The sequence below is a fragment of the Nyctibius grandis genome, chromosome 1 (genome assembly GCF_013368605.1).
Source record: "Nyctibius grandis isolate bNycGra1 chromosome 1, bNycGra1.pri, whole genome shotgun sequence".
Lineage (NCBI taxonomy): Eukaryota > Metazoa > Chordata > Aves > Nyctibiiformes > Nyctibiidae > Nyctibius > Nyctibius grandis.
In genome coordinates, this window is record NC_090658.1 from 68,890,230 (window position 1) to 68,916,223 (window position 25,994).

A 25,994-nucleotide genomic window follows, 5' to 3' on the forward strand; every position below is an offset into this window, starting at 1 on the left:
GGTCTCAGACTATTTTTAATAAAAGCCTTCAATTCTTATGCAAGCCGATATTCCACTAACCTTTAAAAACATTTTGGGGGATTTATTTTGTGATCTTAAGCAAAACTTCCTCTGAAATCATTCAAGGTGCTAACTTGAAAAAAATAATAACGTATTCCTGCTGTTTATCTTCTACTTAAAGTCTCAGATGCCATGTGATGAATGCTACCTATGTAACTAGACAGATCATAAAAATCTATTGTAACATAACCACTTCCAAAATCAAATATGGTATGATATGCAAGGTTATGACTTCAGATGGAGAGTTACCAGAAAGAACAGATAAACTCTTCGCTGAGTTCTACTGTCATATAAAATGTCACATTCTGAAATGTGATGCTGTAAAAATACATTTTGGTTCCTTAAGTGCCACCTTGCAAACCTGCCCTGAAACTGAAAAGTCCTCCTCTGTTCTGTTATATGCCTCATTACTAAGTAGCCTGGATAAAACGGTGGTGTATTACAATGCAGGTCTAGTTCAGTCACAATGGTCATATGCATCTCAGAACAAAATCATGAAAATGGAGGTTAACGTCCATAAGTTCTGTGGCTTGAGCTGAGATAGTATTCAGTTTTTGCTTCCACAGCTGAACTAGGATCTGTAGTGCACAAAGGGAAGGGAAGAAGAAGCAGAGACAAAACATGGATACACTTCTCAAATTTTCCATGTCATACTGGAGTTACTTTCCTATCTCTTTCCACGGGAATTCCCTGTGCTCGTAATACAATATCCTAAACTGACTATGCCAAAAATAAATGAAACCAATGTAAAACATTTATGGCATCTGTTGTTAATATTTACCATCTAGACAGTGCAAGTTGGATGAATGCTTTCTGTAAATTATATACTTTAAATAGAGACAATAGCAGCAAACAATTACTATGTTTTCTGTCACACAATGCTGCAACGTTGCATTGTATCTGCCCCTACTATTCACACTCATAAACTCCAAAGGTCATGTTCTTACCGACCTATTTGTCACCTAGAAATACAGAAATAATTTTAGCCTGTCACTTGTATGACAGAATCATAGAAAGGACCTCTGGAGACCTTTGGAATTTATCTCCAATTATTCCTGTGTCCTTGCTAATAAATTTTGCTTGCAAAGGATACTGCGAATTCATGAGCAAAAACTTTTAGGAACAGTTTATGTAATCTATTCCAGAACTTCTTTACCCCCAGGATTTTTTCTCTCATGTCTAATGTGAATCTTTCCTGATGAAGTTTAAGCTCATTTCTTTTTTGACTTACCCACCATGGCAACAGAGAACTGTTTCTTTTCTTTCTCTTTCTGACAACATTTTATGGATCTTAAGGCAATTTCTAATTTCTAAATAAATCTGGTTCTTTACATCTTCTCTCACAGGTCATACTTTCTGACCTGTGATGATGTTCACTGTTATCCTTTGAATACTTTAATAATTTTTTCTCGAATTCCAGTAGCCAAAACTTGAAGCTTAGGCTTCACTAGTGTTGGGTGGAAGTAATAGATTTTCTTTTTTTTTACACTTTGCAGGCCATACCTGTTTATACATGCAGCTAGAATATTAGCATTTCTGAACAAGAATATCATTACTGAATCATGTGCACTTGGTGATATGTTGTAAACAACAGACCCCTCTTTGAAGAATAGGTAACTAAGCAGTTGTTCCTTGTTTGCTCAATTGACTACTCCTTTCAAAGTGTAAAATCTTATAGTTGACCTTTAGATTGCAGCAGATTTTTGTATTATTTTTCTCATCTTGCTGCCTGATGTCCACTTCAAATTTAGTAAGCATTCTCTTTATTTCATCATCCAACTTATTAATGAATAAACTGAAGAGAAAACATTGAATGTATCTGCCCCTAATATATTGGATTAAGTAGCATTTCATTAAAGGAGTACTCTTTCATCTTTGACTTTTTAACTCATTTCCCACTTGCAAGACAAAATTCCTTAATACGCTAACATTTATATTTAATTACAGCACCATATTTTCATAAAGTAGACATTTATTCAAAAAAAACTTTGGGTTTGTTTCAGGATGCTTGTGCTTACATGTGTTTTCTGTTCTAGGATCCTGAAAATAAGGATTTCATTTGCCTATTGTGATTTAAATTTTCTATTGAATAAAATTTCACTTTCCTGCATTTTCTGCTGTGCTGAATGCTAACTCCTCCTGTTCTTCTCAGCAACTGCTTATAGCTTATATTATGAATAAGAATTCTGCTGGGAAGCTCTATCATGTTATCTTTGACTACTGCACTATTTCAGACCACTGCTTGAAATAGTTACCTGCTCTGCCTCATGATATTGCCATGAGTAGCCTTAATAAGAATGTAATGAACATCATACAACACATTCAGGAAGTCTTCCCGCGATACAGCTCTACTTGGTCTTGAGTCATCGCCATAATGCTTCCATGTGAAATCTGCCTGGGACACCGTCCTGTTGACAGCTGGGTCATCATGATAGTATTCCCAGGACACAGTGTTTCTGACTCTTTGGTCGTCACCATAATATTCCCATTCATGCTGAAATACAGTAATAGAAAAGCAGATTATTAACAGTATTAAAAAGAACCAGGTGCGTAAGTTCTGGGAAAAAAAGCAGGTGGAAACGTTACCTCTGTCATCTCTATCTCATGCCTTGTCAGCTGCCCAATCAGAGGGGCAGCCATATGCCGGACAATAATTCTTGTATGGGTGGGAGGCCCACCTCTTATGATGACTTGTGGGTAGTAAGTAGTAAAACCTGTCTCTTCTCGTGCTTCAAAGTAGATTGCATATTTCAGTTTCCCTCCATAAGCAGTCAGCTAACAAAGCAAAACACAAAGTATAAAAAGAAATCTCATTTTCAGTTAGCTAAAAATAAATTCCTGGGCGTATGTGGGAGTTACATACACTCTGCACCTGTGTGCAGTCTTATGAATGTACATATGGTAGAAAATAGCAATAGATGCTTGTGAAACTATTTGGGGACAAGGGCTGTGTTCAAAAATACCCATCAGCAACTTGTTATTGTACTACACTGAAATCAAAACGTTATCTATTTCTTCGTATGTGCCTTGGTGCTCCCCAAAGTTTGTGTTTAGAGAAAGGAACATCTAAACTTTCCCAAGACAAACCAAGAAATATCAAAAGCGCAAAATAAATCATCACACTGGTGCATAAAAATATCCAAAAGGAGGGTTATTTCAATCATTTTCTCCTGTGTAACTTACAAAGAGCAGGCTTTATTTTTTAAATGGGGAGAAACAAAAAGTTACAAGAGAGTTAAATTAATACAGCTTATTTTTTCAAATAACATTTTAATGAGAGAATCTATCTTCTAGAAAAATATTACGTTACTGTCTGTAAATATATATTTTAAAATAGTGTTTATGTTACAGACTTATGAATTTCCATGATAATGGAGCAAATAATTTTTAATAATAGAATGGCATTCATTTTCTTTTGAAGTACCTTCCACTGTGTGATGACATGCTTATTGGAAGGGAAAAAAGGCACTGTAAAATACAAATACAAGATTAAAAAAAAAAAAAAATCCATGTCGGTAACCAGTGGAATTTTATGTTTACCTTTCGTCCCTCGAACTGCTCTGGAAGTCGCCAGTAAACAGGTTCTGACCGAAGATCCTGCATCACCTGTTCTATATTTGCTACTATTTCAGGAGGCTGGAATGCAATCCCTATCAGAGTGCTGCGCTGAAGCTTTTCATCCACCAGTGGCAGAATCATTTGCTCTGGCTTCAAGGTCACCTACACATGTTCAAAAAAATCAAAAGGAAAATCAAGTCCATTTTTCCCCATGAAGTGCTACTCTTTAAATTCTAATTCTTTAAAAAATTATTTCTAGGTAATTTCATTTCACATCATGAGCAATTTGTCACAAAACAGTCTTACCACTACTTCAGGTATAAACAGTGATAATGACGACTTCCCCTCAAGCCTTTTGCACCTTGTCCTCATGTTAACAAAGAATGTACTAGCACTGGTTAAAATAGTTTCATCAGCAAGTGATCCCAAGAATTTTACTGAAGCCATTTTCATAGTGCTATTTCAGTTTCAGGCCTCTTCTGTTCAGATTTGTGAGAAACGTGCCTTACGAAGAAGCATACTCCTCACCAACACTTATTGTACAACACTGGGGCTGTGGAACACGGTGCCTGATCCCTTGGTAATTTTATACAATAGTCAAGCTAAGTGTTTTTCAGGCAATATGCAGAGAGTGAGGGCTCAGGGTTTCTGTAACTCAAAATTCAGATTTAATGAACAATATAAGGATGCCGTTAGATACTTGTAATTTTCTTAGACTTGTTGAAAGTGTCTCAATAGCATTATACAGAAATTATTTTGATCAAAAACTGTAATAGGAGTCTTAGTAATTCTGTGCAGATGAAAGTATCACAGGAAGTGTGTGAACAAATGCAAAAGGCTGTTATCAAAATTGCTTCCTCCCAAAGAGTGAGGAAAACAAAGACAACAAATGCAGAGTTATATTTCTAACACTCATCCCATCAACATGCTGTTCACGAGATAGGGATCAGGTAATGAGGAATCAATCAAGCCCTGTACTGTAAGCATCTTGGTATTTCCATTTACAGCAGCATCTATGGACTGACCATACACAGAAGCATTCCTAACATCACCAGCCCTAAGTGAGATTTCCTGAGTTCTTACCATAACCATATTTTAGTGTTTACTACTTCAGACATCAAGAAAGTGGTCGACACATTTGAATTTCAGATCAGCCTTGCCTTATTGTCATATAAAACAGGATATGCTTGTTTAAATATGTCTAATGCCATTTGAAACACCTGAGAGTGTCTGAAATAGTCACTAGCAGCTGGCAGAACCCAGTCTCACTCAGTTTACAACTCTGAATCAATTCTGAAGTAGATCATAGTACCAAAAACTAGGTGAGACGTGGACATATGCTTGTTTAGATATGACCATAAATAGGAAAGGAAATTAATCAAGAGACACAAAATAATCAAGAGGTTTAAACTATGTTTCTGCTTTGTGCTGCCTCAAAGGTCAAAGCACAATTTTCCAGAACTGTTGCTGTCATGGAACTTGATTGAATTTTATAAATTGTCAGCCTTTTCTAGCCTTTCATCTCCTGCCTACCAGCATATGATGGGCAAAACTGAAATAATGAGAAAAACTGGGTCAGATCATGATAAATCACTTCATTCACCGGGAAGGGAAAGAGGTGCTCTTGGATTAAACAATGAAGGGCAGAATGGGTGCTATTCATATTACTTTAACCAAGAGATATGAACTCCTTAGTAAGAGATGACACCTTGATTTCAGCCTAAAGTATCTTTATCCAACTGATGCTTGTGCATGACAAGTCAGGGGCTTTGGCTGATTTGCATTAGGCAGACATTCCCTCTACGGTTGACATGCTTTCTAGCAGAGATATGACTGACCATACATGGGGACTGAACTAGTCATTTTCCATTAGAAATAGCTCTTCCAGAATGTAACTGAGAAGCTGGCACAGCAGCAATGGACAGCAGTGTCTCAATGTGTGTTTTGCACTCATTTTACAGACAAATGGAGACATCCAGTCTGCTTTATTTGTCAGTCCAGCACAGGTCTCAAGGTGCTCTTCCACAAAAAGGTGAAGAGCTCGTTGTTTGCTCTGATGGATTATACCCTCCCATTCTTGGATGTAAATAGAGCTTTAATAAATTATTTTTTTAAAATTAAAAAAAAAAACCAGAACAATGAAAATAAAGAGATTATGTGAATCATGGGAAATCTATGCTGGACAACAAGCATTTGTGACCCTTGAAAACACCTGGGTAAACTGTGTATCAAATACCAGAGATTATGTTACAATGCACTGGACTGCATAATTTCCCCACACGACTAGCTTGCCCTTCCCTAGGCTTTAATAGCCTTATTTTGGCTTGACAGCAGCTATCCCATCACTGGTTTTCTTATCTACTTATTTACTTTTAATGCCTTGACCATGATTGTCTGATGGAACACAGCGCTCTCTCCACTTCTCAGAGTATAAAGAGGAAAATGATTGCTTAAATGTTTGGCCATTTTCTAGCTACCTCTCAGTGCCTGACTAAAAGATGCCAGCAGGAAACAACATTATCACATTACATGGCTCAGCAGTTTCCTACTCACCCACATGCGAATCAGCCCCCTTGCCTCACTGCACTGTGTAGTCAGGCCAAAGCAATAGCAACTGCTGCAGCCAAGTGGGTTTCTGGCAGAGAGACCAAATGTACCAGACTTGCACCTGTCACAGTGGACACCTTCCACATTGACCTGAAAGAGAGAGAATATTTTTTTTTTTAAAAAAAAAAGGCAAGCTTTATTTCAAAGTAGTAATAAGAAAAAAGAATCATACAGTAAAGACAATAACAGAGTGCAGAAAGAAATAATAATAAGTGCAAGGAAATATTCAAGGAACTTTCCAGCTTCTGTGCAGGCAAACATATAAAATTAATGTAATTGAGGCATTTGCATTTGTATCCACTGAGTAGGTCTGAGCAACGGATGCTGGCTTCATACTGACAGTTGGAAGCACAGAAAAATGAAATGGCACTTCGGGTATGACATGCTCAATAACTGATTGATAAGATAAGAAAAAATATGTCCTTCTGAAATTGCCAGGGTTAATAAAGCCTTTTGTTTAATAGGAATTAGCTTTGACAAGTTAGAATGTTTAAGGTACAGTACTAAATGTTCTTGTTGAGAAACATATTTTAATGGAAATACTGTGGAGAAAAGCTTTCCCCTCTTCGTGACTGTTTTCCACATCACTGAACAGTATTAAAAAGGCTGAAATGTTTCACTGTTGTAATGTCAATGCTTTTATTTCCATTTTTCAATTAGGCCAGATAAAAAGCTATACCAGATAGGGCCAGATACACAATAATTTATGCATAGCCTTTTAAAACCATTTTCATACTGAGACCAAGGTATTTAAAAAAAATCATTGATAACTCGTTGGTTTTTCCTCCCCCCCCTTTTTTTCTCTTGAGAGTAATGTGAAGAAGCCAATCCAAAAATCTAATTCAACTTTCCAAAGCTTATACAGGAAACCAACATTATCCCTGAGGATTTACCATTTTTAACCCTCATTTCCACATGTAACTCTATCAGCAAATGTGCCTACACTGTATTTAGCTTAGATTTTGCTGCTTTTTGTCAGGGCTGACAAAGGGGCTCCTGAGCCTTTGAAAGCTCATTTCTGCAGCTATAACAGCAGGTTTAAATGGGAACAATTACCATTTTATAAAAATCTAGCTTCTTCAATATATAACTCTTTCAAAAAAGTTACACAAAAGGTTAACCAACCCCAGATTTAAATTCAACCTTAGATTTAAATTCTGGAAAAAAAATCTGCTGACTTAATTCAGTATTATTTGTCCATTTTCTGTCATAAATTGTGAATTTTACTTGCTTTGCATTTTGTTCCATGTCAATTGCAGTTTCTTATCATCAATCATCAGCTAAATATATGCTGCTAATTTGCACTCACAGAAACATAGAAGTAACTATACTAGCCTTAAAAGTATCGACAAAGAAACATTTCTATTTTAAAATGCCATAAACCCTTTCTACTTAATGCTTACAAGAGCTACAAGAAAGACATTGACATACTGGACCTAATCCAGAAAAGAGGCATCAAGATGGTTAGAGGGGTTGGAGCACATTGCATTGAGATAGTTCTATTTTTCCAATTCAGAGAATGACATAGGACAAATAACACTCATCATTAGGCTGAGTTTTACTCAGACAGTCCATGTGATCAACTCACTTCAGTTTTCTTATGGTCTCACCATCAAATGAATCAGTATTTGTGAAATAGAACACGATATTTTTGTTCAAATACACCAGAAAAACAGGAGGGTGGTCAAGCAGTTTGCACAAAGAGGTTGTGAAATCCCCATCCTTGGAAATACTGCCTCAGCAACGTCTTTCAAACAAGGCCCTGGACTAGATGACCTCCATAGGTCCTTTCCAATGTGATTTGTTCTACAGTTCCTCCATTGAGTCTATCCTTTAAACTTAGAATGAAGTGACTTGTAACGATTTAACAAAAGAATTACTTGGCAATTCAAGAACTTAAATGCATCCTGCCATTTTACTAGCTCTTTGTGTCAATACAGTCCCTGAAATAATCACAGAAGGAACCTCTAGATGTCACTTTTAAAAACCTCCTCCTTGAAGCAGGACTATCACCAATACTACATCAGGTTACTCATACTTCTTGCTAGCCAATTCTTGAAAACTTCCAAGAATGGGGATTTCACAACCTTTCTGGATAATCTGTTCCAGTGCTGCATAACCCTCCCAGTGATTTTTTTTTTCCCCAATGTCCAACCCAAAACTCCCAAGCTGCCATTTGCAGCTGTTGTCCCTTGTCACATCTTTTGCTACTATCAGAAACGACTAGACTCCATCAACTACTCTTTGAAGTGGTTGTAGGCTGCAATTGCATTTTCTCTTAGCCTCTATTTTTTGCAAACTAAAAGAGTCCAGCTCTCTCAGTATATCCTTACAGATCATCTTCTCCAGATCTCTTTGTAGCCCTTTTCTGGATCCTCTCCAGTTTCTCAACAACACTCTTGAATCAGGTCCTAAAACTGGACACCATTTCCAAGTGCAGTCTTACCGCACTGAGTAGAGGGGGATAAAGACTTTCCTCTGCTGGTCATGCTCTTCATGATGTCCTACCTTGCAGCTGCATTGGCCAGTATGATCAATGCATCCAGCTCACTAGGCAGTTTGCCTTATTTACAATGAGAGTACATGGTTGGCTTATATTGAGTTTGCCATTCCCCAAAGCCCGTATGTGCTTTGCAGCAGGATTACTACTCAGCCTTTTTCCTCCCAAACTGTACTGATTCTTGAGGTTATTCCACTCCAGTTCATGATCTTTCTATATTCTCAATCATCAAGCTTTTCAAGGACCCTCCAGATTGTAGTTCCACTGTTCAGCATGTCGATCGCTACCTCCTCCAAATCAGCAATACTCTCAAATCTGCTGATGGTGAATTCTGTCATCTGTTTCACTGATGAAGTTATTGGCTCGGGGTACTCTGCTTGCTGGTTACTGACTACATGTCAAACCACTGATATTGCCCTTTAAGCCCAGCAATAAAGCCAATTTTCAAACCACCTAAGTGTGCTGTTCTTCCAAGAACAATTCCAAGTAAGAATGCTGTGGGCAACGATGCCAAAAGTCTTTGCTTTAGTGATCCTGAATCGGATGCAGTCTGCTCAGAAGAACAGATACTATTGCAGTGAATTCTACTCATAAAATGATCAATATTGACTCCCTTTAAGTCAATGTACTATAAAGAACTAACACTGCGACATACTGTTATTACTGATGTGTTTGCTTTTAATTTGTTGAATATCTGAACAAGAATTGTATTGAATGGGGTTAAATTGGCAACAGTTCTGTAAGAACTGGAAGAAACACAAAGTGAGAAGAGAGCCTAAGAGAATGCTGTTCTGGCAAGTGTTAGTGTGTGAAAAAGCAACTGATAAGCACCCAAGTCTTTCTTTATGTTAGACTCGTCCCACAGCAGTTAGCAAATGCACTACGAAAACCAACTGGATTTGTTTGCATGTATTGTTGGAACAGGCAAGTACAAATGTCAATGAATTTTGGAATAAACTCAGCAGCTATAAGATCAGCTTACAACCTTCATTGTCCTACCTTGCAGCTGCATTGGCCAGTATGATCAATGCATGAACACTTCCCCAACTCTGTATCACAGCTCTGTGGATCAGTCCCTGCCAGGACGCACTGACAATCAACACATTGTGGATAATTCCAGTAACCCAGCCTGCACTCAGTGCATTTATCCCCAGAGAATTCAGGACGGCAGAAGCAACAGCCTGTATTTAAGTCACACTGAGAACTCAGGGCTCCAATGAGGCTGCAGTCACAGGGCTAAAAAGGAGAAAAACAAGAAGAAAATTGCAATTGTGCTTCTGGGGGAAAAAAAAAAAACAACAAAAAACCGAAAGAGCAATTCACCTCCTTCAAGCATCTATAAATAAAGTACAGCAGTGAATTTCCACGGTCCAAAGGTAAAACATCTGAATTATAAGGCTAGGCATTTATCTTTATTCAACAAGGGTCAAGCAATTGCACTAAATACATTGACAACACTGTTTTCTTTTTGAACAGATATTACTTATCACTGATAAGTTAGGTAGTGAAATCAAATAAATCCAAGAGGGTCAAGACACTGGGATACTTTGCAGACAAAATTAACTTAAAAACTGTAAGTACTCTCTAAAAAGTGCTTTCTTATGTAAACCCTCTGCAGGGCAATTTCAGACCACTTTGCTAAAACTGGAATTGCCCAGGGGCAGTGGTCCCCGCGGAATCTAGTTCAATGTTTATTACTCATCCATCAGACAGGTAACTATCTTTTTCTGTACACACAGGACTCTAAGATGACAGTAATTTACACAGTAAGGGACAGAGATTTAGTCACGTGGTATACTGGGAAGTAAACTTGCTCACAGAATGAGACTTGCGCAGGCAGGTAAGGATAGAAATAGGTGATTTGCCAGGGGGTCTAGATATTGAGTACAATAGCAGGGAAAGCTGCAGGCTTCCAAAGAACAGAAGAATCCCTCAGTGCTATTACTGTGACTGTACTTCAAAGTTGGCCCAGGACGTTTGCTGTGACCACTGGCGTGACCAGAATCTCACATGGAGAAGTACAGTTTGCAGAAGCAAACTCAGTGTCAGCAGTACAGGTTACCACAGTAACTGACATGGACAGACTTGCTAAAATTAAGGACACAAAGCTGAAAAGGAGAGGACGAAAATGTGGATTCATTTTCTAAGTAAACTGTTTATTACATGAATATTTACAGCACCCTTCTTCTGATCTGAAAAGACCATTTATAAAGGAGGTGATTATATACAGGAAACATTCAAATTCAAACTTTACTGAATGCCAGACAAACTACTTAACTACTGGTTAAATGTTAGACTGCTAGACTACTACCTAACCTAAGAAATAAAACCTTCTGACAGAAAGAACCTTATTCTCCCAGATACATTTGAACATAAAGCTTAGAAAGCAGTTTGCTCATCACACACTGAAACAGCTTGGTGTGCAATATCAAAACCTAAATTACAATTACATGTTATGTTTGTTTTGCGAGAAAGCAGTTTTATTCAATGCTCTCTATCCCCCTGCGTTACGACAGCCTTGGAAATCTTCTACAAAGACTGCGAGCAGGAGATTCACATCTCACTTTGCAGAAATTAGCTGCAACATACTGAAAGAGATGTGGGCTGATAGATCATTATTAATTTAGATGGTGCCATGGAACTGCCACACTAATGCGCTCACATAAAAGACACCCAGAGAATATACTCCAGAGCTCAAATAGAGGTCTTCAACCTCATTAGGCTGGTTTCAGAAGCCAAGAGTCTGTATCACAGCAGTACAGCAGAGGTTTCACAAGAGGAGTTTTCCATACATACAAAAAAGGAATCATTCTTGATAATTAGTTTGCAGTCTGAGCTACATGACAAACAGCCTTTTAAGAAGGAGCATTAATGGTGTACGACCATGTTCAGACAAGACACATTTTTTTGGAGTAATTGCAGCAGTAGTATAAATCCCTTATCATCAATGAGAACAGCAGAGCAGAGAAGGCATTTGAACTTTGCACAATATTCACTGTCACCAGTTTTCGACCTTAACTGAATACTGCTCCCCTTAACTCAAGAGTAGGACATTAACAACAGCTTTCATGGCCTCTTTGACATACTATCATTGTTTTCCTATTTCTTCTCCCTTCTCCCCTCCTTTTCAGAATTTTTTTAACTGTGTCAAACACTGTAATAAGAAGGATTTAAAGGCTAATGAGAAGGTTTACTTCCCCTTTAAGAACACAGGAAGAAAGCACATTTTACAGCTAAGGTTGCTGTTTCTTTTCTTCTCTCTTCAGTGTCTTTCATGCACAAGTTGAAGCCCTTCTCAAGTAAACTTCAAGTACAAATTCTCAGTGGTATAACAATTAGGCCCAAAGTAAACTTGTTCTGCAAAGGCACTGTCAGTTACCTGTAACTATACATCTATATACATCGTACAATACTGTGGTAATCTCCTCAATCACGTTAAACAGCTATAATAAAAGAAACCAGGCTCAAGCAGGACACTGACTCAGCATGACAGCAGTATAAACAAGGTGTTTGGTGCCACAGGCTGCACATCTGAGACAGAGGATCCATAGTACTCAGTAACAGATTGCCAACACCACAGTCTGACACCAAAACTCGCAATGTGGAGACAAATCATTTAAAAACCTAAAATCATGTTCCAGCTACAAATTACTGTATTTACCCCATGGGAAAGGAGTAACACACACAGAGAAAATAGAGATCCACTCACCTTGCAGCCACTGACAATGTCATGGCCCCAGTAATTTGGTGCACATTTGTCACACCTCTCTCCAACAGTATTGGGAGGGCAGATACAGCGGCCACTGACGGGATCGCAGTTGTTACCAAAATGTGAACACTCACAAGCTTCATGGGAGACAGAAAAAAAATAAAGCACAGGAAAAGTTATTCCTTTATGTGACACCTGGAGAGCAGACCCTAGCAGGGTTAGGATCATTCCACCAAAGCCTTTACCATACAGTGAACTCTCAGTTATCTGTGGACACAGTGGGGCAGGAAAGGTAGGGAAAACGCAGGGAAACCAAAACCGGGAGCAATGCAATACAGATTAACTGAGGTTGAAGTTACTGAAATGAGAACAGAATGGGAAAAACTAAAGGCACCGACTGCAGAAGCTCAGAGACTTCTGAGACAGTGCACTCATGTGACATAGCTGTATCATTTCTGGTCTCACGCTGTCTCGTGCTAGAAGCCACCTGACTGCCTCTGAGCCCTCTACACAGGGAACCTGCAGCATATTTAACCTCTTCCACCAATCTGAGCCAACCTCCTGAAATTTCCGCTGTAAACAGACTTTTCTTAAAGGGCAAAAAAAGTGTTTCAGTTTCTTCTTCCCACTCTACTCCTTTTTTTCAGATTACATGTATTTTGCCTTGGGAGAACATCAACAATGTGCCTCTTCACAGGAAACTGGGATTCTTGGCAGATTTTATTCAATTAAAAACACCTTGGTTTTAGAAGCGTTTCCAAAAATGATCTTTGCTGTTAAAGCATTTTTAAGTGAACAACTCATTGGCGGCAAATGCAGATTCAAGGTATGTAAGTGATAAGTAGTTATGGGGCAAAAGACACCTAATTGCTTGAAGGAGCAGAACTGGTGCATGGTTATTTTTATATCCATCATCAACATTATCCCTGAGGTCAGACCAAAAGCATCACAAGCAACTATGACTGTCTGAGTGACAATCTGTTCCTTAGGGTATTTATAGGGCAGTGTAACATAATGTTCATTGCTGAGGGCTGTATTTATGTTCATCACCTTTACTGTATGAACTATTTCAATTCAGAGTAAAACTAGAAAATAAGAGATGTTCAAAGATAGAACTCAAATCTATACTTCAAATAAGAAGTGACCTTTATTTTTCTCGATCAATGCTTTCAAAATAAGGTAACTGATGCAAAAAAGATAGTAAGTTTTGCCTCCATTGTGCCAGGAACAAGATCTTTTGCATGCTACATAAAATCTTTTGACACACTGTGGCTTGAAGATCTCTCATTGAGAGACTGAGGCTTTTGGACATGACAGCTCTTCTATGGGCTTCCAGTTCTTATACAAAATTGTTTCAAAAGGCATGGAGGGGAGGAAAGCGATACAGATTTTTTTTTTTTTTCTTTTTTACTTTTATTATTATATGGAAAAAATACAACACATTTGTCACAAGCAATAGTGAAATAGAAATCTCTTTTGTAGCTTTGCTGCTAGAATGTCAATGCTAATAGATGATGCTTTAGGGTTTTTTTTTTAGGCTTTATGGTTTTTTATTGCACAAGAAAAAAAATCAAATTATATTCTTTTGGGATAAATGCTAGATAAAATAGGTCCAATATTTTATTCGATACTTAACTGTCACTTTGGAATTCATTTTTGTGCACTTTCTTCCTAGCATGATTTGATACACTTTTATTAAATTTCTGATTTTTCTCTGTGATTTATAATTTAATTCCTTTTTTTTTGGTAATTTGAAGGAATACATAAAAAGCCTACTAAAAATAAGTGGGAAAAAACCAGCATTTTGAAAACAGAATTCCTCTCCATCTGTTGTATTAACTTTGGAACTTCTAAAAATCTGAATTTTCTGAACATCTTTAGCTGCTGTGGTTATTTAAAGTATTTCATGACCACAGGCAGATACATTTCTATTTAAATTATTGTTAGGATTTACACTACTTTCCCATTTCATCACTGTTCCTTAAACTTCGTAATTTCACGTTTGCCAAGAGAGCAGTTAAAATGTTAATGTGAAATCTTAACTGCCCTCTCATTTTCCTTCCCCAACTGTATGAAATTAACAACATTTTGTAGTATTTCACAATAGTGATGTGCTTTTAAACTGTGAAATGTTAGAATAAGAGACTAATCATGAAGATATTCTATATTTTTTCCCCTCCATATATGTGCTAAGGGCTTTAGGACTGCAGTCATCATGTGCATTTTATTTTAAGCTCTCTCATCAGTGAGGCTGTGAACCAAACTTTCCCGTTTCCCAGATGCCAACGTGTTTGAACTTTTCAAGGTAGTAAACATATTCTTAGCCCTTCTTTCCCATAGGAGACAATTCTGTAGAGTAATGTTTTTTAAATATGATCTATAATCCAGCCTGGCTCAAGGTTTATCAACACTACAGGTGAAACTGAATTTTGCTGCACAGATGTGGGACTGGAGGTCTAGATGCTCCTTCCATAAAAAACGGGAGTAAAAAAAGGCAGAGAGCTAGGCTTGCTGCTTCTGCTGCCATTCTGGATGGAAAAGAGGAGGAACAGGATACCAGACATGGTGATTTCAGCTTCTGGAAAGAATACAGCTTCTGCCTGAAGAATAACAGCTACAATACCCTTGGCACTCTGCCATCAGCAAAGAATGCTGCAGAGCCATCACCATGCTGGTGTCCCAGGAGCCAGCCACACTGGACAATTATCTACATCTTCTGTGATAACACCTAAATGAGTCTATAAGACTTTAAAAATACAGTTCTATTAGCAAAGATGGATATTTCCCTGTGAAGAGACCTATAGATTAGGTTCTTTTCGATGTAGCACTCTGTACTGCTTTAAGGACAGGAAGCATTCATTTCAGTGTTTGACCTAATGTCCGAAAGCACAAACGTAAATCTAAAGAAGGGGCTGGATATATTTATGTCTGATGCTAGAGTTTCAGCATCTGGAGAAACATACTTTTATGTGTATACACAAGGGACAAAGTAGAGAATTTTATCTGATCTTGTTATACACAAAAAGTATGCAAGTAAACAAGATCCTAAATATTACTGTACAGAAATTTAATAAAAAAGGATCAACCATGTAAGGACAGTGAAAATGTTTGGGATAAAACTAGAAGCAAAGGGATTTTTATTCTTTTTTTTCCATTCATATGCCTTCAAGCTGATGTGATTTGGCAAACACCTTAATCAGCCTTCTATCATACTCTTACCATAACTAAATTATAGGAACTTCATAGGAACTTTCTTGGAAAAAAGTACTTGGAGAAAAAGACATTCCTGTTCCTTCTAAACATGGTAGATTAGCCATAAACTGACCTTAAAATAGCAGGAATTACTTGGGTCTTTTCTTCTTGCCAATGACTATCCTTGCCAACTGACTGATTTACAGGGCTGTCTATGAAAATACCTACCTGTGAGGGAAAATTGTTAGGCAATACACAATGAGCTAAACCAGAATCTTATTAATAAATAATAAATAAATAAATAAATAAATCTGCAATTGTCTGCAAAGAATTTACATACGAGTACAGCCTCCTTCTTCAAAGTTGTAAAATCCATGAGCACAGCGGTCACACTTCTTTCCTGTCACTCCAGGCTGGCAGTAACACTGTCCATCTCCATCACAGTCAAAGGACTTGGAACCAAAAGAGTTGCAGTTGCAGGGAACACATCCTCTTGAAGACTGTAAGCCAAATGTTTCAGGCTGCCACAAAGGGAGGAAGAGCAGTTAGTACACGGAATGATTACCAGGAGAAAATAGGAAAAGTTGAGTGTAGGGACATCAGAGTAGTTCTTTCCTCTTCATCACTGAAATACTACTCTTAACAGATTGAATTGTAGCGGTAGAACACTGGGGCAAGGGCATTAAATACCCTACACAGCTGACAAAGAATAAAGATTTCAGAATGTTACCTGATGCTGTAATGAATGTTCTGCAATGTAATGCATTACCTATCAGGTTGTGTTTCCATACACAATTCCCACGACAAATGGAATGTATGTCAGCGCCATATACATACCCTGTATCTGAGTTGTAAGATGATGTCAGGCAGAGTTTGTTGCTACGAGAGTGAATTCAAATTCTTAGCTATGAATGGAGATTGATTCAACTGGAAAGTCTCTGAACAACTAGATTTTATCTCCTCTGACCAGAGGCAGTGTCTGTATACAGTATTCTGTCACTCGGGGGCATTTCTTTTGAATGATACTTAGGAATAACTTTAGAAGAACACAGATATAATGTATTTGTTTACATTACAAGCAAATAATGGGAATTATCTATTTTTAAAACAAAAACTGTCTTTGCATTAGATCTAAGACTAAGATAGAAGTAATCAATGAGCCTCTGTTTCTCCTCTATTTTCATCCTTGGCTTTCTTTTTTGCATTGAGTACTGTAAAGTTCAGACAGAACCAGAAGAGATGTTATCAACTATAGTAACGAATTTCCTTTTTAACTCCACTAGTGGAGTACAAAAAGTATAATTGTAAAGAAGGGAAGACACATGCTCATTTGTATACTGTAATATGGAGTTCTGCACGAAGCTTTTAAGCAACAGATTCCATGGATTTCACTGCAGCAGCTAACAGAGGGCCCTAGGAGCAAACCATACTTGATATTCAAATTCTGAACTCAGTCTTGAGCTAGAGTGACTTAAAATGTGAGCACTTGTCTACCTTTTTTCCAGGTATGATGACTTTCAGAGAATATTTAAGTCCAAATCATATTACTAATTTAACGGGAAATTGATATTAAAACATTTAATAGTAAAAATTTATCAGAGACTTTGCTAGGAAAGCAAATTGTTAAAAATGAGATATTAAAGAGATCACTGCTAATGAACATAAATGGAACAAAGTGGAAAATACTTACTTTTACAACGTACTACTGTGTGACCCAGGGACGCGGTGTTAAGATTTTTACCGAATACACATCATCACAGATTTTTCAAGTTAGTGGATCTGCACTGACTTACATTTTACATGGATTTGTACCACAGTGGAACCCCTAACCTCTTATGTAGGTGAATTCCCAGAAACTTCAGCAGGTTTCCATGCAAAAGTCCTGAAATCTGATCTCTGAGGTTAATATTGACGTTCCACATTCCCACAGAGAATCTGCTTGATAGGTATCAGAATACAGGACCACACCTATGGTCAGGATTTGGCCTGAAGAATCGTATGAACCTAAGCAAATGCTTGATTATACATATAACAAAGAATTACCCTGATTTTCATTTCCATATTCTATATTGAAATGTTTTGCCAATTACATACTTCTGTATGACAAAACATGGTGTATCAGAGAGAAAGAAATACTCAAACTCATGTAATTAAACTCCAAGGTTCAATTAAATATACAGACTATCCCTAAAGATTTCTTTTCCACTGGAAGAAACACAAAGAAATGCGAATATGCAAAAATCTCAGATTAATGCAGTGAAGTAACCAATGCACAGCATGCAGCTGAGTTCTTAACAGAAAGTTTGATAAGATCTCATAAATTCTGTTTATAAGGGTGAAAGGCAGAAAAGGTCTGATATACTAGCACTCCACACTTCATGAAGGAAGAAAACATCACTAGCATGCTGGGTTGTATTCTGTGATGAGCTCTGCACAGTGAAAGGCATTTGGATCAGTCATGCAAATCCCCGAGACGAACCCCCAAGTTGAGCCCCCAGCAAAGCTTGTTTACACACAGAAATTCTAAGAATCACATTTACTGAACAAGAGATAAGAACCTGGACGACAACGAGGAAATACGATGAATTTTCTGAATATGTTATTGTGTCCTCGTATCAGTGTATGCCGAGTGTCTGTGTGGGCAACACAGTTACGTAAGATATGTTAAATGGGTAAAAGCTCATGTGCTCCAAGGGAATCCATACGAGCAAATATGGCATGGGTCCCGGCGTCTGGCTGAGGAGGAAAAACACTGCCAGGTCTTTTTTCAAACTGGGTATGATAAGTTGGGGAGGTTTTGAGTTGCAGGGAGAAAACCAACGTTCCTAAAACACTGCTCTGTTAGAAGCAGTTGCATCATAATTACTTCATTTTAGGAAATAAGTTACTTTGTTGGTATGTGACAAACAATGAATACTTCTGTCATTTTGGGCATTACATTCAAAAAACAGGCACTTCACCTGGTTAAAAATGGCTCAGATAACTGGCAATATTCACTGATGAGAACTTTTAACACCAGTTATGTTTGATATTTCAAGATTAGATCTTAACATTTTGCCTCTGGTTCTGATCCTTCTCGCAAATTCTTAAAGCTTTTGCTTCTTGAAGAGGAAGTCTTATCCTGCCAAAGGCCATGAAAATCCCACTGATTCCAGTGATGTAGGTACATCACCCACACATTTTGTGCATACTGCTGTTGATGGTGCTGCCTTTGGACTTATTCTGTATTTGACTTCTGGCCTATATTGTCATTTGTACTATGAGCAGCCCTAGGAGTGGGGGTGTATCCTAAAAGGCTGCGTGTCTTCTGAGCCTGTCTGTTTCTTGATAATTTCATATATTGTAGTACACGTCTTTAAAATTTAAAAACAACCAAAACCCTGCGGGAGCTCCCAATACAAGCATATATGAGATTTCAGCCAATTTCATGCAATGCACACAGTTGCTGATTACCGGAGGAGCAGGCCGGTAAGCACCCCGTGGGCACCCACTGGCACTGCTGACGCCCAATCTCCGAGGGGGGACTCGGATCTGCTGACTGCTTCGTGCATTTTCTTTCAATTTAGGCACCTGTCTGCTGATTTCACAGTGTCTGCCCATGAATCCTGACTTGCAGATACATCTTCCTGACATATCACACTGTAGTGACATGGATCCTAAAGCAGTGCAGCCACAGGGTACACAGAACAGCTTCTCTGGGGCCCAGAAGTAGCTGGGCTTTAAGAATGAAAAGTGAACACTGTTAGAAAGTGAAGATAATGAAACAACAGCAAATAAAAGAGTACAGGAATAGAGATAGTAGTAAACACAGTAGTAAACAAAGATTAATTCCAACCAACAGCCAATAATTTATCAACAAGCTTGACATATTTTCTGTGTACGTTATGCAATCTGTGAAAATTCTATCGATACCAACGATTTTTCCTTGAACAGGCTCTTTAAATACTGTTGAAAATAGAGTGCAAGTAAAACTCTTCAGAAATTACGTGGTTTATGCAGGGTGAAAATGATCCTTGTGATTTCTGCAGAATTATTTATGTGCTTTAAATTACACATATGTGGAGGTGTTCTGAGGACACAGGCCTAACCCAGAAGTCCTCATGCTGAGCTAGGGACATGTGCAGCCAGCTATAACATATTCCTTAGCAGCCTAAAGAAAACTCTGTGAAAGTTCATGAAACACTGTTTTTTGCAGTGATTTTTGAGACAGCAAAACAATGTCAAGGCAAAAGACACTTTCACCAAAAAAGAATACACTATTTGGACAATACAAGAAGAACCCCTAAGAAAAAACATAAAAGCAGAACATTCACAGCAGAAGTAAACTAGCATCCTGCTTTTTTTGAAAATCATATGCGATCAGATATTTTGCAACTCTCTTCATAGAGGAATTTTCCCCCAGAGCTGCAGTAATTTTAACTAATGTATTTATAACAAGCATTCAGAACATAAAGTGTACATACCACATATAAAAACGTACTTGTATGTACAGTGAGGCTTAAAATGTATTTGCATGCAATGTTCTGCATTTTGTTCTAGAAAACCTTTGGAAAACATTTAGAAAACAGCCATTTTACCATTCTTTACATAAGAACAACCCATGTATGTTCTTTAAGTGAAAAATGAGCAAAAAAGAAAAACTATACAAACCGAAACTGTATTTAGTCATGAGAAACAGGGAAGAAAACGGAAAAACAGCATTTCTAGTTACTTACCTGGCAGACGTCGCACCGGCGCCCAATCACATTGGCTTTACACTTGCACTGGCCTGTCCGAGAGTCACAGATCTCTGAGAAGGAGCCATTGATGTGACAGCGACACGCTGCAAAGGAAGAAGAAGGAGCTGCCAATGTATTTCCTAAAACACCTATGCTGCTGAAGCTACCTTTAATAGACAAATGTTTACAGAGTGGCTTTTGCCACCCTGAGAAACCCAAGAAGGCAGGCCTGAGTAAAGCAGGAAGGTGTTACTCCCACACGGTGACAACGCACATTAAGCTACCCATATTAACATGGAATTTTGCTCCAAATTACTACAGTGAGAAATTTTGCATTAGCTTCATAAAAAATTTGTTTTATATGTGCCTCTTGGATCAAAAGAGGATGTTTAGGGCACATTACTGAGTATGTGATGATGGAGAAATAAGGTTTTAAAGCAGTAAAAACTTTGCCTTTATATTTTAATTAGTGCCAAATTTCTGGACTGGGAGGGGTGTTGGGGAAGGCAGGGCTCTCTCCCTGTCAGAAGCTGCTCCCTCAGAACAGCCTGGCCATTGCCCCAAAACTGGGAGTGGGCAGGGCAACACCGAGAGCGGGCAGGGCGACACTGAGAGCAAAAAAAAAAAGGGGTACAGACCCTTACAGAGGGTGTGTAGGGGATTTAGTTATGGCAGCTGGGAATGCTACTGCCCTACATGCTGGTCCTGCTGCCCTGGAGTCCAGTCCGTGTTAATGTGGCAGGCAAGAAATGTTGGCAGGCTGAGAACCCAGAAGAAGTTTACCTTCGGGGACCTCGCTATGGGGGCAGTAACCTCCATAACCCCCCCAAAAGCTCTTCCTCATAAGCATCACGCTGGAGGACAGCTGAAAAAAGAGACTGAGGATTCTCTGATCCCGTGACTCTCTGGTACCTCTGTCTCAGCAACAGCATCACAGTTCCCAGAGGAAACCTAACCCAACTGACTAGCCTACCTCCTCACAACGCTCTCTTAAGGATTTAAAATGGCAATGAAAAGGAACTGCTGTTTCTTGAGGAAAATAACAATGCTTTTGGCTTCTAAATTCTCATGTTTTAGGAGAAGAGAATTTTTTTGTAAGCTTTATATCATCCTTTATGTTCTTTGACCACAATTCTTTTGGCATGCAGAGATTAGGAAAAAATCCCTTTAGTGTTCAAAGAAGAGAAGAGGGATGTGATTGGGTGGCACAGGGACTATGACCATGCAGTCACCAATTCCATCAGTGTGAGCTGGTTCCTGCACATCTTTTTTTTTCCACATCTCTATATTGATTATCAATGTACTCTGTAAACCAGGGCTCCAATCCACATTTTGCCTTCCTGTAGTGCCCTGACTGTATGTGTTGGGTCTTTTTCTCAATGTGACAGCTTCATTTTAAGAAACACTTAAAGAGTCCCAACAGTGAACACACGGTGGTCACATACTTGCATGTCACAAGGTGCCATTTGAGACAAAGCAGTTATATTTTTTCTATATATAGATTACTACAACAGGAGCTTCGTCATTACTTTATTGGACTTGCTACACTGTACATGGAAAGGAATATTTTCTGTTCTTCTCCCCACTTTCAAGGTATTCTGCAGAAGTTGCTTCTTTTAAATATAAGTGACTTTATGGCTTGCCAGTGTGTTCATGGCTTTATTTCTCAATTGTTTGCAAAGGTGTCTCATATTCTGCAGTAAGTAACAAAACATGTTGGGCTCTCTTATCAGTGTGGTAACACCTTCAGAGGTTTTGTTTTCTTTCTCTTTTTTTGACATATTTAAAAATTAAATATTTAAAAACACTTCTGCTGTAATTAACATCGCTTCTCTTTTCCTTTTACTCTCATTTTTCAACACCAACTGCATCCATAATTTACCTCTTTCATACAGCCCTCCTACCATAATATTTATGTTTTAAAACTGCAGACATTCCAAACTGTACACAGTGATGAGTATCACATATATACGTTTCAAGTATCCTTCTAATTAAAATGGTCAGCAGTGAAAGATGATGAGTAAGCCCAAACTCATAAAACCACAATTCTCAATGCAAATTAACAGCATTTCACCACCCTTTTTATACAGACCTCAAAAAACAAAGCGTGTCTTATACGAATCGTTTTGCTTATCAGGCATATGACACCGCAAGAATCAAAAAGAAAATTTACACTGATTTTATAAACAGATGAGTTTGTCCTGTTTATATTATATATTACCACAAACGGCATACCATGTATTCTTAACTTAGCCACAGATGACTGAGTGCAGTAGAGTGGTAAGGCAGAATTAGGGAGTCAAGACTTTGGTTGTTTTTCTTGGCTCTGGCAGTACGTACATACAGAAGAAACATACAGTCAGGGCTATTCATCTACTAAACTGTTACTCAATCTGATAAATTGCATTTATCTCACCTAAAGCCTTCCCATTCATTCACTTCTACTGGGAAAATTAGCTATTGTCCAATCCTCCAAATGGTTGCTATGATACAATACAGCTTGTCAGAGAAATTTGTCTTACTTTCTCCCAAAACGACACTGGTCAAGACTCTTCCCATTCTCTCTTGATTTGTATAAATACTTATGCGTGTGTATTTATAATCAACCTACACACTTATTCATCTCCAAAAGTAGTACCTATGCACTGGCACACAGGTACACTTGAATATTTGCTTTAATTCATCTCATGCCACTTAGCTCTCCTACCATCAGCACAACCTCCAGGTATTTGCTTCCGTACACTGTGTTGTTTCACACCAAAAAAAACAACCTACTGGAATCAAATCAAATAAGCCTGGGACATTTGCTCAGTGTTCTTAGATTTGTTGTTTTGTACAGATACACCAAGAAATTCAGAGATGTTATAGTGATACAAAGTTGTACTGTCATTTGAAATGGTTAATGCATATGACAACAGCACTGTGCAGAGAAAGAGCAAGAAACATTTCAAACAATAATTTGAAAGCAAAATTCATGCTTTGCAATACTCTTGAATTTGGCTTTTTAATAAGGAATGAAATTGAAAACAACAAAGTAAAGGCACAGTCCTTCTGATATTGTAGCTGCAGGGCAAACTTCATGAAGTCTGCAAAGGAAATAAAAAATCATATGCAAAAAAGAAAACCCACATGAAAGGCGGAGAGTAGATGAAGACAAGGTAACTGTGAGCACAAGGCTATGAATATATTAGGGGTCTCTCCTTGTCAGTGATACTAACAACAAAAGCAAAGCTTGGAATTCTACATTAAATATGTATTTATTTTTAATACTTTTTTTTTAATTGTATGTTTTCTGAATTCTCCTCTTATTACACCTCTTTCCCACGCAGCTGCCACTACTGTAGAAATGTTCAAAGCAACAGACCTCTTGATGCCTCAGGAATGGTGACAAGCTACTGGAAGCTATGATTTTTGAAACATGCTTCTTTTTAAATCACATTACACACTTACATCCTAACATATGACATCATTCATCACGAACTGTTAACTCGTGCAGAGAATATATGTGATTGTCTAACTTTTATCCAGCATTGTATAAAGCAGGTACAGAAAGCATTTACATAGATATATGTCTTCATGGCTACCTATGATTTTACATATGTCAGTGTTTATTAGCCTTAGCAGAGAAACCTGGTGATGTTCTGCATCTTGCTGGCTCCCTTGCAGTCTTAGGTCGTCCAATATAACTTAGTATTCTCACTGTCAAACTGCAAGCCGCTAATAGAGCAAATCCTGGAAATGGATGCCAGTGGCTCAGACTTCAGTGCTTGCAACACATACTGCAGGAGTTGTCCCTGTGTTCCTACACACAGCGATAAGACAACGGCCCAGCTCTTTTACTTGCATAATTTTATCCTGACATAACACCTTTGTACTCAATAGAGATGCTCTGAGTTTATTCCAATGAAAGAAAATAATTAAATCCTTGTGACAGTGAAATAAAATACTCTGCTCTTTCAGGACAGTTTACAACCTGTTGTATTCTGTTCCTCAGAATGGTGTGGAAGGGTATGTAAAGAATGTTTTTAAGTTAAAAGCACTTGTTCTGCCTAATAGCTGCATTCTGAATTGTGCCAGCAATGGCTGAGAGAGAGCCACTGCCTACCACAGAAGTAAAAGCTCCTGCTCCTACTGAATCTTCCATCTGCTCTCAATAATTTCTTGCAGTCACTATGGGGAAGTATGAGCTGGGGCTCATACTCAAACATGCCACCACTCAGCTGAGAAGTGGCAGCTTGCTGCAGTGCAGGGTATATTCCTCTAGAACACCTTAGAAAATTTGTCAGGAGATTCTAGACTCTGCTTTGCAGGAGGTGGGAGAATCTTGCCCTGTAAGAGGCAGCAGCTCCCAACTCTTACCGAGGTCATGTAGGGGGAAAGGAAGTCACAAGTGCTGCCAAAGTTGGACCCTACAGTAACTGAAATATCACTTCAGCACCCATCTTACTAGTTAATGGGATTTCCCTGGATGGCTTATAGCATTTTTAGTGAACCTTTTTCATTTATTTGTATTTATTTTTGTAGATCTGACATTTAATATAACCTTTTGCACCCACACAATGCTTTGCTCTCCCAGGTTTTTTTCCAGGTCTGCTTCATTACTCCTTCAATTACAGCAGGAAGTTTTTTAATAGGTTCTTCTTTCTATTTACTTTGAAGTCTCCTTTTCCAGATGCAGATGCAAGTAAAACACCACTGTTATTAAAGGTGTAAGTACACTGTATCATTCTCCTGCTCACACATACAGAGGCACAGACTTCCTCTCACGAACATGGATATAGGATAGATCAATACTGTCAGGAGCAGTAAAAGTTCATGACTTACGTTGACAGTTCCTTGCATCAAGAGCATCGCCAAAATATCCATCAGCACACCTCTCACAATATTGGCCTGTTGTACCTGCCTTACATATCAGGCAAGCACCAGACAAGCTGTCACAGCTGCCAGGAATGGAGAAGTCAAGGTTGTCATTACACTGACATGGCTGGCATGATCCCCCTGGTATTAGAGGTTGTCCAAAATAGCCTTCTGCACACCTAAGGTAAAAGACATCACCAGTTAGGACCCTTAAATAATCCTCTTATTAGAAATATTTAATTTTGTTGCCTCACTAATGATTTGATCTTCTTTCAAATATTTCTTAAGCGTCTTTTTTCTCTCCCTCCTCATTTTTAACAACACTGTAGATACAGTACCAGCTGAAATCCTGCCAGTTCTGCTAGCAATTAGATTTCAGTGGGAGAAAAATCTTGTCACTGGCACTGAAGACGAGACAAAGCATAATAAGAAATCTGTCTATTGGCACACTAGAGGAATACAGGCCCATGTTAGATATGCTTTGTATTTCAGCACATCATGTCTAGATGTTCTGTACTCATTTACCAGCAAGCTTGATGATTTTTTCCCTCTAACCTAAAAGCTGGTTTAGTTTAGAAAAACAGGTTTAGAAAGTAATAAAGACATAAATTTGTTTACCTAACAAGATCCTCCCCTGACTTAGCCCTCTCCTGATCTACTGCATGGTCAGATTTGTTTTGTTAATGGATTGCTAAGCTCTGTGTATAGGCAGGTAACAAAAAGCTTGCTCATTATCACGGGAACTACGTTAGTGTGTACTATACCTTCCATATTTTAACAGAGATGTTTAAAT

The 25,994-nt window shown here is 38.2% G+C and overlaps 1 protein-coding gene across 1 annotated transcript in view; it reads right to left on the reverse strand.

The window, feature by feature from the left end:
* The window catches only part of LAMA2 (laminin subunit alpha 2), a 400,132-nt gene that overhangs the window by 116,982 nt on the left and 257,156 nt on the right, over positions 1-25,994 (reverse strand). The window contains 9 exon segments of the mRNA XM_068416012.1: positions 2,316-2,554; positions 2,647-2,835; positions 3,601-3,780; positions 6,172-6,315; positions 9,725-9,961; positions 12,435-12,571; positions 15,967-16,147; positions 20,342-20,448; positions 25,169-25,380. Of these exon segments, the coding sequence (XP_068272113.1) occupies positions 2,316-2,554; positions 2,647-2,835; positions 3,601-3,780; positions 6,172-6,315; positions 9,725-9,961; positions 12,435-12,571; positions 15,967-16,147; positions 20,342-20,448; positions 25,169-25,380 (1,626 nt within the window).